This window comes from Hermetia illucens, chromosome 7 (assembly GCF_905115235.1).
Source record: "Hermetia illucens chromosome 7, iHerIll2.2.curated.20191125, whole genome shotgun sequence".
Lineage (NCBI taxonomy): Eukaryota > Metazoa > Arthropoda > Insecta > Diptera > Stratiomyidae > Hermetia > Hermetia illucens.
Window position 1 is genome coordinate 14,061,356 of NC_051855.1, and position 19,921 is coordinate 14,081,276.

Consider the following 19,921-nt stretch of genomic DNA (forward strand, 5'->3'; position numbering starts at 1 on the left):
CCTAGTGCCGGGAAAAAGGCTGCTATCGTGGGTAGTGCAATTCGTATTGTGGTCATCAGTTGAGATTTAGCCGCGGTATCGGGTGGTTGATTTAACTATTTTCTAGTTGAAGTATACATAATCTGGGCCCTTGTGCCGTCTGGGGTCGGAAATATGCGAGTTTACTATTTCTCTCTATATGACATGAAAAATTATACATACCTAACGCATCGTTGCTAAAAAAGAGCATCATTTTTTGGATTATCTGGGTCATACGAATTCAACTGAGCATCCTTTTCACGGTTTTTTGGAAATCCTTCAGATATATTTCCATGGGAAATAGATATTAGAATCAACCGGATGTAGAAAGAAACTTGAATAATGTGGTTTGTCGCTTGGTAGTGTTAAATCCTTTCCGGTGCGACTGGTGATTAGAACTCTTAGTACTTGTCATTGATACCAGCTACATATGTGTCTCTACAGGATTTGAAGTTTCTTAAATTTTGCCGATTTTTTTGTTGAAGTGAATACAATATCTGTGTGATATACGTACGTGTGACAAAAAATTACAGTATGTAATAAGCGCCTTCGAAGCATAATATAGCGCTTTTCGGTCGAAGCCCTGCGAAGGCTACTCCGAGGATTCGGTCTTTTCTGTTTAATATGAAAACAATATCTTTGGTTGAGCTTCTTCTTGCCTTGTGAGCCCCTCTACATAATATAACTTGCCAACGAATTCAGCAAAAGTGATAATAACAGAACCTCAAGTTCAACCCATGGGCTGATTATATAATTTGATGTGTGTTCCTAAAAATGGTGTTTGTTTATATCGTCTATTCAAAAGTGTCGACACACTATTGATCCATGTGACAGCTATCTTCAGTGGGATCCTTGCATAGCAGAAAGGAATGTAGGTAAGCGATACGATATAATAATATTCCATTTCTTTCTTCAAATAAAAGGACATGAAACCTGTTTCAAAGAACTTCCATTTATTCATCTTCCAGATAAAAATACTGCTTAGACTAATATGAATTATTCAGTAGTCGTAATTAGTCCCGCCAATGATAAAAGTAGTGATTAGACTAATATGAATTATTCTGATAGTCGCGATTAGTCCCGCCAAAATACAATTTTTGGTTCCTGGCCCCTGACGGCCTATTCGCTAGAAGCTTATAGAATGGGAGCTTCCGAAGCTGATATGCATTATGGTATATTCAGAGCAAGCAAAAGATAAAACATGACTCTCCTTTGTCTTGGATTTACCATATATTTATGGAAGATATCTAGGTTGGTGTATTTCCTTTTTTTGATTTCACACTCTATGCGATTTATTGGGATCGAAACCCCAAAGAGGAATACCAACCCTTGGCCGAGTTTTGTCATATTTTTTTCAGCTATTCTAAATGAAGTTATGAATATTCTGGGAATGTTGATAGATATAATTATCCGGTCATATCCGATATTCGAAATGTCCACTGATACTTTGGTTACAGCTTTGACTACCATAGCCTGAACGCAATCATTAGCTATCAAGAGATATTGACTAATATGCTACATACGTACAACAAGTGAACGGCATAACGACCTTCAGTATATTTAGATAAATCCTTCAAAACTGACTAATTAACATTGACCCGGCAGAAGACCAATATTTAATGCCAAAAAACTCTGGGATTGGATTAATAATGAAGACTCACTAACAACGAAAATGTTTCGGACTGGAAAATAGCCTGTTATATATTTTCATCTGCTAAATTCAAAAATCTCAATAGAAAATTCGCATTAGCTCTACTTTCAAAGATACAAGCGACATTCTATCGACAGTGTGCAAGGAGAAGAACTCAACACGCCTGATTTTGAAGATAAGGATAATCAACCGCACGCATTGACCCAATCAGAGTTGAGAGATCTGATTCGAGATCTTGATTTGTCACAAGAGAAGATGGAACTTCTAAGATCAAGGCCACAGCAATGGAATCTTCTGCAAAATTATATCATAGTCTCCATGTACAGAAAACATCAACGAAAAGGACAATATTTTAAATACTTGAGAGAGCAATTCCTAAGATTAAATGATCCAAAAATCAAGGAAGGCATCTTTGTTGGTCTTCAAATTCGTCAACTAGTGAAGGATTCCGCCTTCGACTTAGTTTTGGAAGGGAGAGAAAAGGAAGCTTAGGATGCTCCTAAAGCAGTTACTCATGGATTTTTAGGGAATAAAAGAGATTATAACTCCACTCAGTTGATCACAACACTCGTTTTCTTTATATAGTAGCATGGAGAGAAGATTGGCTGCATTTCCAAACAACGAAGGCGGATCTAGCGTTGTTAATGCCTGGAGCGGGATCTGTGCTCACTGTCGCTGTCGCCCAAAACAGCGCTTCCTAAATATACAGATTGATAGGCGTGTTAATATATTGCACATTAATGCAGATAGGAAGAATGCGATCACTAGTTAAATCCTTGAGGACCTTGGTTTTGTTGGTCAGTATCTTCAGTTCAACTCCACTTGCTGTCTCTTCCAGATCCAGAGCCATCCATTGAATCAGTCCACGTCTTTCAGCCAAGGCAGCATGAAGAACATTACTGACAACAAGATGAAAAGGAATCAGTGACTAGATATAATCTCGGTGGATTTTGCCTTCGACTTCAAATTAGTCTGAGAATTTACCTTGATGCATCCCCCCTGCGTAGAGCAATAGAAATACACTCCTTGTTCATGCTCTCCAAAATTTTCTTGAGAACGATTAAAAACAGGTGATGCGGTGGTCTAAAACCTGTACACTGCTCCACAATGCTCCGAAGGGTGTAAATCTGGTCGGTACAGGAGGATCCAGCCTGTTCTCTGTCTATCACTCCTTTGAGGTGTGGCTTGATTTGTTCCAAGATAATTTTAGCTAATTTGTTCGCGATAGCAGGGAGCACATAAATATCCCTCCAGTTGCCGCAATCAATGCAGGTGCTGTTCTTTGGGATTTTAATAATCATCCCTTTCTTCAATTCATTGGGGAATATCTTAGTTTCCCATCATTTACCAATGGGCGGAAGTAACAACGCTGCAAAAACTGCAAGGGCTACGCCGAGAAGTTCTGCGGGAAGACCATCAAGGCCCGCCACTTTGCTCTATTTAAGGGCGTTGATGGCAAAGATTATTTCACCCCTATTTAGAGGGTAAGCTGATACCCGCATATTAAGGTTGTTTGCCATGTCTATACAAGAGATGGAAATTCATCGGATGTTCGACTAGCCACAATGATGGCGAAATGCTTCTTGCACACTTGCACATTTGATGTTGGTCCGGACCAAATGGAGAGCAACTTATGGTACTCTCACTTTTTATGGCCCACGGACCCCTCGTTTGGAGCATAGAACCCAAGTATACAAAACAAAGACGACTAATGGTTTCCTCCAGGGCAGAGGCAACTCATGAGACATTGCGCTATGCCCTGAACGAGGGGACGGCGACTATAAAAAGTGAGAGTAAGCTGCTCTTCATTTGGTCCAGTCCAACCTCAAGTAGATGTGGCCTTAGGATCTCTCATATCCCAAATAAAAATCTTGCTTAGGCACAAATTATTGGCTTCTTAAATTTGGATATAATTGCCGTCTTTGCGATTATATAAAAAGGAGCGCTTTCCACCTGTTGAAACTTTCGGTCAAGCTTCTCCCAGGGAAGAGGTGAGGCAGCATCCGATAAGTTGGGTCTGTCTTTGACGAAATCGTTAGTCGTTCTGCAATCATGAACTGTTTTCGATGGCCACACGATAGTCAAGAGGTGAGTCCTTATCCGAGGCTTCGTTAGCGTTTCGGTAGCCATGCAATTTCGCAATTTGGGGGTTGCTCGCACTTTAAGCCAGCTTTTACCGCAAGTAGGAAATACTTTGAGTGCATTTTTAAACTTCAACTCTTAAGCCAGTTTTAAAAAGGACTAATTATTCCCTTTCATTTGTTATCCCACATTATCATATACTGAGAGAAAAGTGAAAACTCCCTTCAAATGAACGTGAACCCTCTGCCCTTAAACTTAACACAAAATCATGTCACTCGTTGCATGTATGTTCTAGGGCTCCACAGGAGACACAATACATTTAGCCTAGTTGCAGCTGACATGGAAGCATAGGATAACATTCATGTGAAGAATACTCGATTTATCATTAGTTCCTTCCCGTCCTTTCATTTATTCCTATTTTCCGTTGTTCTTATCGACCCACCCGTCTATGAAAAATCCGTCTGTGTATCATTTAAAGGCAAAAAATTAAGCTGTGTAATTACTCCGATAATATCTTTAGTAGGAAAGGGAAATGTGTATGAATATGAATGAATAAATGTGTTTCTTGACTTCTTTCATATGATTTTATCAGATAAATGAATGGATTTCATCAATAGTTCTTGACTTAGTTGTATATAGCTATTAGTGCGGGGTTCTCTTCCTAAGGTACTCCTCCGGATTTTTCAGAAATATCTTACTTTGCTTTAAAAGGACTTGCGATATCCCTTCCCTCAAAACTATCTTTAATTTCTGCGCTAACGACGACCTTAAAATTCATTTCAACTCCCTTAGACTTTTCACAATAATAACACTCCGACTTCGTTATAAATTATGGCCACCGTGTAAATATGATAAAGTATCTTAGATTAAACCTCTAGAATACCAAAAGTAGATAATGAAATAAGATAAGAAAATGATTTAGTGCAGCGTCGCCTATTTGCTTTTGGGTCTTCCTAACTGCTTTTGTTGTTTTCTTTTTAATTTGTCACTTCTATTTCTTTTACCCCTTCTTAATGTTGAACTTTTTTTTCTCTATTAGCTTGAAAATCCATAGAATTCGCCATTGACCTAGGCAGCAGCCTCAGGTATCTGAAGGAAGCATCAGATCTTTCTGGCATTCAAATTGAGCTCACAACTCGAAGGATTTATTTAGTCAGAATTGGTTATAGTGTCTATAATTATATATAGAAAACCATTAGGAAACTCATTACATTCCCGTTTTCCTCACCCTCATCCTTGCGTCATGTCATCCTTTTTCTTTTTTCCTTCATTTTCCTCGAATATACTATACTAACGATGAGTTCTGAAAGTTCTAACAAAGCCAGTGGAGGATGGGGTGGGGGTCTGTGTCTGTTGTCGGTTATTGGCAATGAATCAAATAAATGATGGAGGCCGCCGAAAAGAAAGGAAAAAGGATGAGGGTGCTAAGATGATAGCATGGCAATATAAAAACCTGCCTGGTTATGGCTGTCATAGAAGGATAAAGTAACATTCGAGTAAAAAATACAGCTCTCTTTTCGGATCCATCATTAGTTCGTTTCCTTTCTTTTCATTCGTTTTTCTCTTGTGTTGTTCTTGTTGACCCACCCGTATAACCGCAATTCATTTTACCGCACTATTGTTTTGATATATTACGATTGTCTATGGAATAAATATCTACATACAAAAGGAGAAAAAAAATTCAGAAACAGAAGGATCCTGTCACTGAGCAAAAATGTTATGCCCATGAATTATGAAGCATTCAATTTCAAAAGAAAACAAAGAGCCTTAGGCTTAGGATTGGAAATTGTGCTCATCTAATTTTCAAAAATTGTGTATATTTGCAAAAACTGTGGATTTTCTTCAGGTACTGAAAGAAGTAAACCAATCGACTGATACGCTTTTCTTTTCGCTTTGAATGTGGCAGTGAAATTGCCATGCTTTACAATAGCTGCGATCCCTTTGACGTTTCCGTATAATCTAACCAATTTTTACGGCGATCGAGTAAGCGGCGTAGGCTGATAGATTGGAGCAAACGCCTCCCCCTCAAAATTGACTATGGGAAGGATACTCAGGAAATAAACTAAACATAGAGGATGAGAAAGTGTTGTTACGATGCAGGACTTCAGAAACCCGGTATCGAAAGTTTTTGGAAGTCGGGAAGCTGACCCTTGGCCGTTGGCATCCAGCCATCACAGTGCCTCAGCAGTGGGAAACTTCGCTTTTTTGGCATCTAATGCAACAAGAAATAACAGTGGAGTGGAAAAGAGGTCCACACTGTATCGCAAGAGTTCGAAGCTTGGAAGGTCATCACCGAGGACAGCATTACCCTCGGCAATCGAGGTGCATTGCCGGATCGAGATTAATGCTGCTGTTGAAGAAGACAAACGTAGAAGATAATAAACTGGACCAGCGCTTTTTTCACTAGGAGAAGGTATAAATGAACTCTGTGAGTTCGTCGGAAATATCCACCAAAATATTAAGGCTCTGATACGGGGTATTAAGTTAGCAGTAGAGGACGCTCAACCGTCATGTTGCAGGTGACAACCCCTCAACGACGACGAGGGACCATAATAGGGACGAAATTATTGAAATCGTTGGTGCGAGGTGGCTAAGATGAATAGGGAGACAATAGAGAAAGGCTTTTCTTCCCGTAGTGTGTTTTTGACGAAGTTTTTCGTGGACTTCAGTGGTGAACCAGACAAGGTAAGAGCGTAGCGACTTAAGACTTTAATGTAGAGTACTGCAAACACGGTATGTAACATATGATGCCAAAATTAGTTAAGCGGAGAAAATTCATTTTGAAACTGTGTCTGCAAACTAAAATATGGCATCCTGCTTCCCTTCCTATAAGGAGTAGACACCCCAAAAAAATCAATCCCCTTCCATTTGCGTCTATAACTAAATAAACGACTAAACTGAACTGCAAGTAGCAGTTTATATTCCTCTCAGAGTCAATGTCCATATTTTCCAAAGCTTTTTGATGTGAAATTAACACCTTAACGACACGACTCTCTGCTGCAATCATGCCATTCTCTATCCCACGTTAACCATTTCAAGGGATTATAAATTCATGAGGTGTGAAATATACAATACACAGCTACGCACACAAGCGAAACTAGAACTCGTCCTGTTCGTTCGCCCTCCAATGTCAACGGTTAAATGTTTTTTACCACCATATTCTGGTCGGTAGGTGTAAAGTTGGCCTAATTGAGCCCTGGTATCGTTTATTACAGCAGCGACGACAACGATGAACGGGTTCATTAATTTCTCAATTCGCCTAGCGTCAATTATGAAGATAGTTTTTTAAGGTATCACTTTTCGCATCCTATTCCCCCCCAGGTATAATTACGCATATATTTCGTCCTTCAAGAGCACTTTCCTGTAACCTTTACCTGCTTGGATGCAAAGTTCATTCATTTCGGGCATTCTACCAACGGAGACTTCGTTATCTGCCTGAAATTGTCGTTAGCGTTCAAAGAAAATAGGAGCATCGGCGCTTTGTTTTCTTGTCCATTAGCCATCGCCTTTGCTAGGCTATTCATGCTTGCTTGATGACAGCTAATTCGAATGTAAAATACTTTGATAAGTAGAGAAAAAGGTATTAAGAAGTCAAAAATTTACATTTTGTGGACGTGAAGACTTCATCATTTACACCCTGTTGTGTCGTACACAAGGATATACAGATATGTACAAACAAACCTGCTCGATTTGTAGGCCTATATAAATTCATAAGCATATTGCGTACTACCTCATAGCTTCTGTGGGGTGGGGAGAAGTAGGCGAATGAGTTGAACAGGAAGATATGCAGTAGCAGATAGAGTGATTAAAATTACGTCGAGTTTAAAGGGGGTTATCAACCGGCTATCAGTGAGTAAAGAGATCAAGTTAAATCACTTTCTGAATGAGCTGACATTGGACGAAAGTACCCCCTAACCAGCTGCTTTGAGAAATGCTGTAACTGGGTGAGGATAAGGTCTGCTTACGTCTCCTATCACCCCAGAAGCTGGCTGTTGCGAAGAAAGAGTTTCCAGATCTCATGAAACAGGATATATGTAGACCTTCCAATAGCTGTTGGCCCTCACCACTCCACATGGTCCCTAAGTCCAATGGCGAATGGAGACCTTGCGGAGATCACGAACTTGGAAAGTTACAGTCCCGCCGTGGTCAAATATACGGCAATTGCTGCATATCACCCGCAGCCCAATGGGATGCTGAAATGTTGGTATTGGATTCTCAAGGCCCCCTTAATGGTTTGCGACGATCCGTCTTGATCGCAATTCCTGCCTTTCATTCTATTCGGTCTTCACACAGTCCACCGAGAGGAATTCACGGTCAGCCCCGTGGAGATGGTATACGGGAAGAATCTGCGACTTTTCGCTGGAGTCTAAAGTCCCGAAGCGATGACGACACTATTACAAGCTCTTTTTGAAAAATGGGTCTGGATGAATTTACATTGTACAATCACGGTTGCGGAAGGGGGACCAGACTACCCAGTAATATTCAATGATGTTTCTGATTTGTTAAGGAGGGCTGAATTGAGGAAAAGTCAGGGGAGGAACGTAGAATACAGAAATTTCGGAAGCTCGATTGATGAAGCCAATGAAGGGGGAATTGAAATGAAGTTTGTCATCGAAGATTACACGCAGGTCTTGAACGGAGGTCAGTGATGAAAGGGGTTATCCGCAAAGAGAACAGGGGAAGAATGTTGGGGAGGGTTTAAGTGAATGGCACATTCAGTGGCATTTGCTGACATTCAGGATCAACTTGTTAACTGAGTACCAACGAACCGAAGAATCAAGGTTAGACTACAAGAGAGTACAATTCACTGGGGACGAAACAGAGGCAAATAATTTAAGGCCGTCAGCGGTGAGGACGGAGGCGAGGTCATTGATAAAAAATAGGAATAATCGGGGGCCAAGTATGGAACCTTTGAGAACATCATTAGAAGGAAAGAAGGAATGGGATGAGTGTCCACGAAAAGAAACTTTCCAGGAGCAGTACTAGGGGAGGAAGTTGAGTAGAGAGAGTTTGGAGAGGACAACATTAGGTCAACAGTAGCAAAGACTTTGCTGAAATCGGTATAAACAGCGTGGGAAGGACCAAAAGATTTGAAACAGTAGACCGGTGTTTCATCAAACCAAACCGAGAGAGAGACTCCCAAATTCCTTTTTTAATCAAAATATTTGCTGTAGAAATCAAGAATGAATTTATTGTTAAATAACAAAATTAATCAGCAATAAGTAGACACACACGATGAATCGAGCATTAATGTTTCTATGTATAAGCTCCAAAACCAACATCATAACGTATATATCATAAGGAGAACATGGTAATAAATCTTCCAGCACCATAACAAAATCAAATGACTGAAGACTGATGATGTCTTCTCTTTGATGAAAATTTAAGGACTCTGTTACTGCTTTCCATGTGCCACGCGAACATTTCTTCCTCCCCACTGTCTCAATGCTCACAAATTTCCTTCTGCTTCGTGCCTGCATACATCACACTTTTGGTATAGCTTATGCTATTATCCATACCTTCTGAATTTCGAAATCCATCTTTGCTCCATTTGGCTTTCACCCAAAACGACGCCACCCCATTGCTGCTCATATATTTTTGACACTTGGAAATATACCATCTCAATCATCCGTGATATTATACCCTTTCTCTAGGATCACCCTTTATCCTCAAGCTGTTAGTAATGTCGAGGCCCAGAAATGATAAGATGTGAACGATAGCTTCAGGAAAGTAGGAAGGCGGCTCGTAGTAAGAGAAATTAATAAGATAAATATAGCAAAAGCGAAGAATTTTTCCTGTAAGGTCATTTACTTGCGTTGGACAGAACACTCCCAGCATGCATAGAAGTCATCCTTCGACTTAAAGGGGACTCTCTAAATTTTTCTAGCCGATCCGTTTTTTTGAAAAGAGAAACGTTTCTTGTCTGAAGATGGAGAACATAAAACCAAATAAGATAAATCATGAGTGAAGTCAAAACGGGAAACGAGAGAAAATATGGGGGGTATAAGCAGGAGACTACACGACTTTCTTTGCAGACAGAATATATTACTATTATGGCTACAAGGTACTATACAACAGCGAGGAGTTAGCTTCGTACATACGTATGTGAACTTATTATGTTATATATAGTATGCGGTATGGAGAGCAGAAGCGATTACTACACGCGATTCTTCGTTTTCGTCTCCCACCACCAATTATTTCCATCTTTGGAAAAATTTAATAAAGAACGAATCTATCTATGTATATATACATATAGTTAAAAAAGCCCACGAACCCTCTTCCCGCCCAACCGGACCGAGGGGCGACCAACCTAAGGACGGGCTGAAGGCAACATCCAAAGGCCCGCATCACAGCGATGATGCGTTTCAGCGCAAAGTATGTGCGACCATGCGAAAATGTGTTGATACATCTCGATTGTTGCAAACACTTTACTTCGTGATCTTTCGGAGGACAAATATAGGCAAATTATCGCTAAATTCTCAAAGACCGCCTTTATACCAGGAGAAATGACTCCTTTGCAAGCTCTGTTAGTTCCGCACTAATCGTCACCAATGGGCCATCGGTTTTTAATCAGCCTCGCAGGAGAACACCTCATCGTAGTGAAGTAGTAGTAGTAGCGATCTCCTGGAGAAATCGACAGAGCGAATTTGGCTCCTTGCGTGGGGGATATCTCAAATCCAAAGTTTATAATGACCGCCCTGAGATTCGAGAAGCCATCCAGAACAATATCCGGCGGTCACTCAGGTTACTTTTGACGTCAGTGCCATTAACCTACCAAAAACTGAGCGATTTAAATATCTCGGCTCAACGCTATTAACCAATGGAGAACTACGTTATGCTTCACGCAACTGGTGTTCTTTGCGAGCGATGTTATCAGTGAGTGTCTTACATCTAAACTTCACCGCAGTGTCACCCATCCTGTCGCCCTATATAGTGTTGAGTGTTAGCCAACTATAAAAGACAATGAATGACATCTTTCAATAATGGAGACGAAGATGTTGCGTTGGGTTAGAGGCATGACACGATGCACTTTCCCAGTGGTGGTAATTAAAAGCCTCTTCTTGGGTAAAAAGATATGTGTCGGTAAATTAAACTATTTTTACGATTTTTCATGAACCCAAAAATGCACATCTACACTTCTTACTTGATTTTCACAAGAGTTATGATTTTAGAGGTGTAAAAATGGCGATTTTTTTGAGAGATTAAAGTCCCTGTGGCAGCTGAAGGATTAACAAATAAAAATGCATGAGGAATCGCCTGACATACAGTTTGTAGTAACACCCTGTATATGAATTTTCATCAAGTGAAGTAAAAACGACGTTGGTAAGAATACAGAATTCAAATTATATTCCTACTTGAAAGCGTTGCTTCTTGCAAACATACTCATGCTTAGCTTTCGAATCATATTCAACACAATTATCTTTGAAGGATTTTCAGAAGTAAAGAACTGAACCTAATTTGTTTTCTGTCCCCGTATTTCGAATGTTTATTAGCATCAGTCCTTCCTACGTTCATGTTTGAATCGAAAATTGAAGTCCATATAATTGCCCACCATACCAAAAAAGCCTTTTGATGACGCTCTTTTCTTTAAATCAAAGCTGTTGCTTAGTTCATCTTCGCTTCTCAAGATATTCATGCATATCTATCCGTGCTTATTATCTCAACCGAATTCAACCAAAGAAAGGACTGTAGAAAAGAGAGAAAATCATTCGAGAAGATGTACAGCACGTAACCAATTTGGTTTTCTTGATTCTGAAATCTGAAGGAGACTATGTAAATCTTACAGGCTAGGTTGTAGCCAGAGAGCTTTCTAATGGCATGTCTGTTCTTAGAATCTATTGAATTGCAAGACTTCAAACCAATCAGTTTGTTACTTTTCGACACTCAGATTTTCTAAAATCACTCTAACGCTTCACTGGACCTCTTACTACCTATCGTAATATAGTTCATTGCATTAGTAGATAACGCGCTTTTCAACGTAATAAAGTCAAGGATCAACATACAACTCTATTATGAGTCAAATCAGGATGAAATTCAGGGGCCAGCGCAATACTGGCCAGTATTATTAGTGATAGCTAGCGATTATTTAAATTCAGGAAAATGTCCCAATGAAAATGATGAAATATGTGAAATATAAATGTAATGAAAGACAAAGACTTACCTTATCCAATAGCAATTGAATATCTGAAACGATAATTGTAATACATTAAACAAAATCTGGATTCACGATTTCTAATAAAAATAAAAAAAAAATTTCAGATAATAGACAGACATGCAGGGATTGTAATCATAATTGTTGATTATAATTTTATCTAACTAATAACTAACTAGTTTGCAGTTACTGCACCGAGGACGATAATCCTCGACAATCTCCCTATAATTTCCTTATTCATATAACTGGAAAGTAAAATATGTTGTTTGAGATTCTCCAAAGACCTTATTGTCTGTAAAAGAGTATCAAATACGGTCGCAATAATACTTGCTATGTAATATGACGAAAGTAGTATCACCTTCAAATGTAACAAATAAGTGCGATACAAACAATACCAAACATCACAACATTACCTAACAAAAAACAACATAGTATCACTAACCAGAAGAGAAGTGATCATGATAGTACTCTTGTGATAAGTAATTTTGAGCAATATCCTTGACGATGTGATCCCACGTTACAAAGCGTCGTAGAGGCAACCGAGTCTCTGAATCTACGCCAACTGCTTCCTGCTTTTAGCAAAGTTCAGTCTTGGCCACCAGGCGATGGGTTTTATTATGGATGTCTGCATCCAATGAATCCGTTTTCTGATATTGTTCCTGGATATGGTGCTTTCAGGTGATCTACTCCAGAATATTTCGACAGTCTCATAAAATCTATGTGAAGGCTATTTTAACCGGAGTCCTTACCCTTTTTAATGCAATTCCGTAGCACAATTCGTTTGTAAGATAAATTAGAAAAGTTTATTTCGTAATTAATTACTGCATTTTAAGCTTTAATTTTCCACGCCTGAATCATATATTCCAAGAAGTATCAGAATAATTGAGTCTCTGTGGCAAATCAAGCCCGCCCCCTTGGGCCTGTTGCGAGCAAAGGTAAACGTTCATAATCGTCAAGGATCATGGGGATTTTCAAGGACCGTTTTCTATGGAAACATATTCATTTTATCTTCACCGTGTCGCTTATCAGTCTTTCATTTATTAAGTTGGTCTTATTCAATAAAATGGAAAAACACAAAATCTCCTTTGATTCTCGATTTTCTTTCAATATGTGGATGAAAGATGGCCAAATAAGTGAAATAAATGCTTTGCTTGTTGCTACTTGACAAAATGCTCCTGGAATTTATTTGAATGTGATAGATGACTAAGATAAAGATTGTCTTTTATTCTTATTACTCACATAATTAGGGATCAACCCCTTCAAAGTGGTTTAGTGTAATTTATATCACTAGGATGACCGTAATTATAGGAAAAGATATAGCATAATAAGAATTCCATAGCAAGCAAGGTCAGTCTTCCTAATAGGCTACCCCAATAAAATTTTAAAATACGGACATATATAAATGGTGAGTGTTTTTGATCGATGCCAGTTGAGCTTTAGAGTCTTCTGGACTATGCGCGCGAAAAGGCGGCAAAGGCTAGCTCATCTTTAGCAATGTTGACTGGAGGGCGAAAATCTAGTCGCCGGCTGCTTATCGTAGGGGTGAGCATTGGATAACGCAGTAAACCAAGGAATGGTAAGCTCGGCATACCGCCAAAGTACACTGTTTTTACCAGAGAAGGGGGACCGGCTAGCCACTAGGAAGGAGTTGCACAGGAGATGGTTGCAACGGTGGGATAATTCCGAAAAAGGCTGCTAGACCCATATACTGATCCCGTGTATTGAGAGATGGGTTGGCGAAAAAACGAAGATTTAAATTATCGCCTAAGATAGTTTCTTACGGGACACGGTGGATACAGGCTTCGGATTGGATGAGCCCCCAGAGTGTCCCGAATGCGCTGCTACACTCGAAGATCCGAGCCGGGGATCCGGGCCCCATAATTTCATGGAGGAGATGCTGAGGTCTGGAGCAAATTGGGCAGTAACTGCGATACAGGAAAGGTTGCAGGAACTCAATCGAGCCCGGAAAGTGCAAGGGACGTGTGACTTAGTTATGCTCGTGTAAACCAGGGTCCACCGCGCGAAGTAATATTTCACGGTGGTCAAATCCGGGGATTTGGACGGAAAAGTGGGGGTGATTTTAGTGATTATTATTACAGCCGCAGTCTCAAAAAAGAAAAATAGTCTGCCTTGTTTACATAAAATATTGTAATCACCGATACGTCTCCCGTACACCTTTTCATTAGTTCATCCTGTCGTTACCGTCCTCACTGTTGAAATCCCAACGTATAATAGCATCGGATTATTCCTTATTTATTTAAGGAAATTCCTAACTTATTTAAGGAAATTCCTAATTTATATACGCAAAAGAAATTGGCCTAATTTTAGTTGTGTGTTGCATTTCAAGAATTACGAGCAAAACTGAATAACAGCTCCAACTTTCAAGGGATCCTGTGATTTGCAGGTAAATAGATATCTACAGGGGTGTTAATTCCAAGCTAAAATAGCAAATTGAGGTGCACACAGATATATGTGTGTACTATGGGCAGTACTATTCCCAATTTAGGAACATAAATATTTATATATGCGCATTTCCTAAGTGGGAACTATGTGAGTCAATTGTCCAATTCAGAGAGAAACACCTGTTTGGTTCAGGCAGAGACACCGGTCTGTATGTTGTCTGATGCAGCGATAGCCATTGTGATATTTGACGGACGCAGTCACAGGCATTTGTCTGTCTGATATCTGAGGCGGACTCAGATATTTGTCTGATACAGAAACAGATTTAGTTTGATATAGCCATTTAGCTGAGGCAGGCATTTTGCATAGCCATAGACGTATATTTGTCTGTTATTCGATGGAGAAAAGTCAAGCATATACATACACAACTTTAGCAGGTTCCTTAAGTGGAAAATGAAGTTAAACATCTAGGAAAAAAAAACAGACAATCAACGTGCACGAAAGTGATACAAACGACCAAAAAGGAAGCGAGCCAATCCTCCCGGAGGCAAGAGGACCGCTTACCACTCGGATAACTTAGTACAGACAAAAATAAATTTACTATCCAATGAGAGATACCTATTATTGGCTACGATATTGTATGCTTAGGAACCGGCAGGGATGACGTGTTAGGTGTGGCTGACGTGCCCCACATAGGATAGTAGATACGTTATTGTACCAGATCTATGTCTCCTATGTAGGCCCAACCACATTCAATGCTATTGTATCACTTTATCGTCACTTCAAAAAGGACAAAATCTTCATCGTGACTTTCTTCTCAATTCATCGATGCATCTGTGGATTAAAAATATCTTGATAGTATTATTTACGTGTTTTCTTTCTATGCACACTTTCTTTTCGTTGTGAAATCACGAAAATCAGTCTGTAAGTCGTAAAATTATCTTCTCCGATACACCACTGTATAGAAAGATATAGCATGCATGGAACTACTCGTAGAACGATACAGCAAAAAGATAAAATGTATTTGCACATAGCTAAAGCCACTCAAGGAAAGGTTGGTGGTAAGTCCTAAAGCAGATGCTCGTATTCATCTCGATACATGGTGTATATTTTTATATGCCATGTATGTATTCTTCCGTTATTAAATTTGTGCCGTGATTTATGATTTTCTGTATTCTTATCTAAAAACTCCTTCCTTTGACACAATCACACGAACGAAAGAAGAAGATGAGGTAAAAGAATAGCTTTATAGTTAAGGAGCACAGATTGGAAATCATCAGCATCATGTCAGGGGGATATGAGGGCGAAGAGTTTGCGAAAATGAGCATTCAAAGAAAAAAGGAAGTAGGGAAGCATCAAACAGACGGACAGACAGATAGGTTTTGAAAAAAGTAGTTACTGAACAGAGTGAGAAACTTATCAAAATTGTGGATTGGATTCAAGGAGTAATAGACTCCATGCCTTGTTTTCACTAATTACATGAAGGATACAAAGAGGCTTGGTAGAAATTACATGTGGCGATCATAAAAAGCAAGAGTAAACTACCTCTGGAGAATATACTCAGATTCGCAAAAGCCTGCCAACCCCGCTGACGGGAAGCCATTAGATAGCGGGTTTAAGGCGATAGTATAATGGGTCTGACAATGGCCTGAGCGCTCGGGCGTGAGGCTCCCCCGTGGAACTAAAGGGATTCTCATTGGCCACACGTTTTCACCAAATTGCATAATAATAGGTTCGTCGTTTTGAAGTGAATTGGAGTAACAAACGGACAGGCAGCCATTGAATCGATTTCAATAGAGTTTTGTTTTATACAAAACCTTAAAATGAATGTATTTGCATAGCATACAAAATTGAAAATCACAAGAATTAATGAGGAAGAAATTATTAAAAATACATAAGATGATAACAAACTCGCCCCTCTGTCATTTTCTACTAAAAATCCTAAATCCTTGCTGTATATATGATTAACAAGGTATCCGGCGTCACTGATTCAGATCAAATTTATGATCGAAACAATTCAATCTCTGCTTTCAAAATAAAGTTGATTCCGAAACGTTTGAAAAGACCAAAGGAAAAGTATCGAATTCGAAGATGAGCATGAAAGCATGACTACCATAATGGGGGGAGGAAAGAAAATGAACTTGAAATCTTTCTCCCTGTCGTCATCGTCTTTCAATGTCTTTTAATTTTGAGGATAAATAGCTTTTAGTTGAAAAGAAAAGAAGAAAAACCCGAATCTTTTGAATTGGAATCGGACACCTTTAGAAAATGATGACGACTTTGATCACAAAGACATGACATTCTTTAAGGAGCGGAAAAGAATGGAAATGACTATGGCGCCAAGACCTAACATTTTTTTTTCCTCCACCTAATACTCGTTGATTTTTTTCCCTTTTTTTGGAGAATTTCGAGTTGAATAAGGTCGAGATGCCTCAGAATGGCCGATTTTGGAGGGCGGTAACTAGTAACTGGATGTAACTGAGTTGATATTGTCTCAGATGTCCTTCAAATGAAATGAGCTAATAAATAGAAGCCAACATATCCGTACACGTGTAAAGGAAAATATATCTTTTCTTCACTCGTTGAAACTAGGGTCATATCAACGCTAATCAGTATTTTATCTAATTTGATGTTTAATGGAGAAGTTCGGAAATGAGCCATGGATTGATATGCCGGAACGAATCATAGTGAAAAGCAAGGGATATCTACAGGCACTGCCTGCAGGGTCTCTGCAGTGTGTCGAAACACCCTCTAGGACAGCATTAGGCACTTGTGAAAAGTAGGTCCATGTACCTGGGAGAAAACTTAATACCAGATGCAAAGTGGAAAAATTTCGAAGTAAGAAATAAAGATACACGAGGGGATATAGATACACTATAACCAGTAAAATAGTTCTTTAAGGACGGAGTGAGACATCCCCTTAACTGAATAATAATAATAATGCGTTGCAGTGGTATGTGATTGACGCACCTATCCTGGCCAGGAAGACCTTGTTGAAGGTGTGATTGATGACAAGGCGGTTAACCCATTTGATGGTTTCAGATATTATGTCTAGCGTGGAGAACCAAGGCTTGTTTGCAATTCGTGGGAAGATGTCGGCGAAGAACTTTCCTTTTGTCCTAGAGGTTTGTTGATACTCCCCATTCTAGGTGTCCATTACGATTTTGGTGATTGTTGTCAGTCATTCGTCAGAGGACAAGAGGAGGTTTGTAGGTGTGCCCGCTATCCATAGAGAATTTAAGGCCTCAGAGCCAGTGTGTTGTTGACGAGATGGTGGTAGGTAGGTTTCCCATTATTATTGTAAGAATTTGGAATTCATTTCCAGAGAGGAGACATTGGAAAGAACAGTACCACCGGAAAATATAATTGGGAAAATGCATGCATGCCAGGAGAACTGGAATGCAATGAATGACATGCTGGGACGGATTTAGTGCAGGTTAAGAGAGACAGAGGAGGCAAGAAAGGCACGGTTGGGAATGCAATCAATGGACGAAGGGAGCGGCTAAGAGCCATGTCCATCCCGCAGCGATATACTTTGTGGTGCTTTCGCGGGGAAAAGGATAGGAGCTAGAGGGTGGTTTGCTTACGTTATTATGATGACCTCATGGTCAAAATTATATTTAAACGACTAATGAATTTTGAACAATATCCTTGAATTGATATTTTTTTTTATTCTTTCCAGCATTCCATCGTGCAAACAAGATGAATAATTCAGGGATAAGAAGGAAATCTGACAATATAGCAGGAAAAAGATACTAAAAAATGTAAGAAATTTGCCAGTGTAACCATAAATTTCAAAGTGTAATTTATGTGATGTGATAGATACTTCAAAAACAAACATAAAAATCAACAAAGTAACAAGGATATTCATGATATTGAGTCTGAACTGAAAGGAGAGAGTAGAAAGTAATATCCATAGAAAATAATACACGAATTGTGGATGACGAAAAATAATTTTGCCTCGTAATTCCGAGATTTAATTCATATACTCTGCACCGTAACAAAATGAAAATAATGATAAGGTGGTATCAACAACGTCTGAACGTTTGCAATAAATTAGAGACAAATGCCGCGGAGAATATTAAAATGGCATACAAATTACCGAAGAGATGGCAATTATTATTCAAACGTTAGAAGATACTCGTATGCGGCAAGAGTATCTTTAATAAAATTTAAGTATTAAATAAAATTCGGTTATCTTATCTCTTTCCCTGCTATTAGTTGCTTTTATTCGCTGCCGCTTCTCAATTTGTTTATTTTTTTTTTTAAATTAATTTATATAATTTTATACGGAACGTAATGCTGTGACTGATGTGTACGCGATAACTAGTAGCTAAATTGTTCAAAACGGCACTCATGATTAAATAGATTAGATTAATTCGAATTAACCGTGAAAGATAGTGAAAGGGTTCTATAAATGAAGAAATCAAAACATTAATATCTCAAGTGAAAGGATGCATTTTGTCTTATTCCTATGTGAGCTCTATATTGCTTCAATTAAAGTGGAAGTGACCAGAAAAAACAATTAGCTAGTGCAAGACTATTGATTGTGATATGGGAACAATAAATTTAACCACGGTTTATTTTATTTTGTCTACAACGATATGTTTTTATTGTGTTGTTATTCATGCTGCCTCCACAAATGGTGAGTACTATTAGATACTGCTCGTTAATTGTTATCTATATTATGCATTGCATTAGTGTATACAGTAAATTCCCGTTTATCCGAAATGATCGGGAGGACGACTGGTTCGTATAACGAAAGTTTCAGATAAGTGTTTTTCGAGATTTCATTGCGCTGCCTGACTCTTGGATGGAACATGCCATCGTTGCATCCCAGGTATAGTCTGCCTCGTCTTCTTTTTCTACCATAGATATTGCCCCTATAGACTTTTCGGGCTGGTTCATCTTCTCCCATACGGATTAGTTGACCCGACCTCCGCACCCCATTGAGCCGAATTTTATCCACAACCTGACACTCGTGATATCGCTCATAGATTTCGTCGTTATGTAGGCTACGGAATAGTCCATCCACACGTAGGTGACCAAAAATTCTTCGGAGGATTCTTTTCTCGAACGCAGCCAAGAGTTCGCAATTTTCCTTGCTAAGGACCCAAGTCTCCGAGGAATACATGAGGACTGGCAAGATTATTGTCTTGTACAGTGGTACCCGGTGATCCACCAGCATCCATTCTCTGCAAAGCACGAACCTTTTGTTCTAACGAGACCACATTCTTTTTCCGTTTCGCCCTCGTAGTTCAGTTCCAACTTTTCTACCCACATTTGACTGACCTTTTTTTGGTTTTTGGCCATTTTATCCTCTAGGCGCTTTAGAGCATGTAGCGCTAGTCAGACACCGCTAATACAAGTCGCGAAAATCGAAAAAAAAGTTCGCATGAACGGGAGTTTACTGTAGTTGAAATAATACATATGGCTTGACCCTATTTTAAGTAAAGTTCCAAAAATAAATTCGGCTAGTAAGACTTGATGTCGTGAACGAAATTATAAATACTTGAATGGTAATTAGTTGACGAGCTCGTCTACTAACCACTTACATTACAATCTTTACTTGGTCTTTGCAGTCATTTTTTACCCTTATTAAGAATTTGGCAGATGTT

General features: G+C 39.2%; 1 protein-coding gene across 11 annotated transcripts in view; it reads left to right on the forward strand.

Annotated features, from left to right (window-relative positions):
• Nucleotides 1–19,921, forward strand: part of LOC119661047 (zwei Ig domain protein zig-8) — a 60,105-nt gene continuing 40,184 nt past the window's right edge. For 7 of the 11 annotated variants that reach the window (XM_038070240.1, XM_038070246.1, XM_038070243.1 and 4 more), the window contains exons 1-2: nt 1–893; nt 17,986–18,948. In XM_038070240.1, coding sequence (XP_037926168.1) covers nt 18,858–18,948 — 91 coding nt within the window. In that variant the 5' untranslated portion in view covers nt 1–893; nt 17,986–18,857. The remainder of the gene's footprint in view (nt 894–17,985; nt 18,949–19,921) is intronic. The other 4 variants (XM_038070250.1, XM_038070249.1, XM_038070251.1 and 1 more) reach the window with 2 other exon arrangements.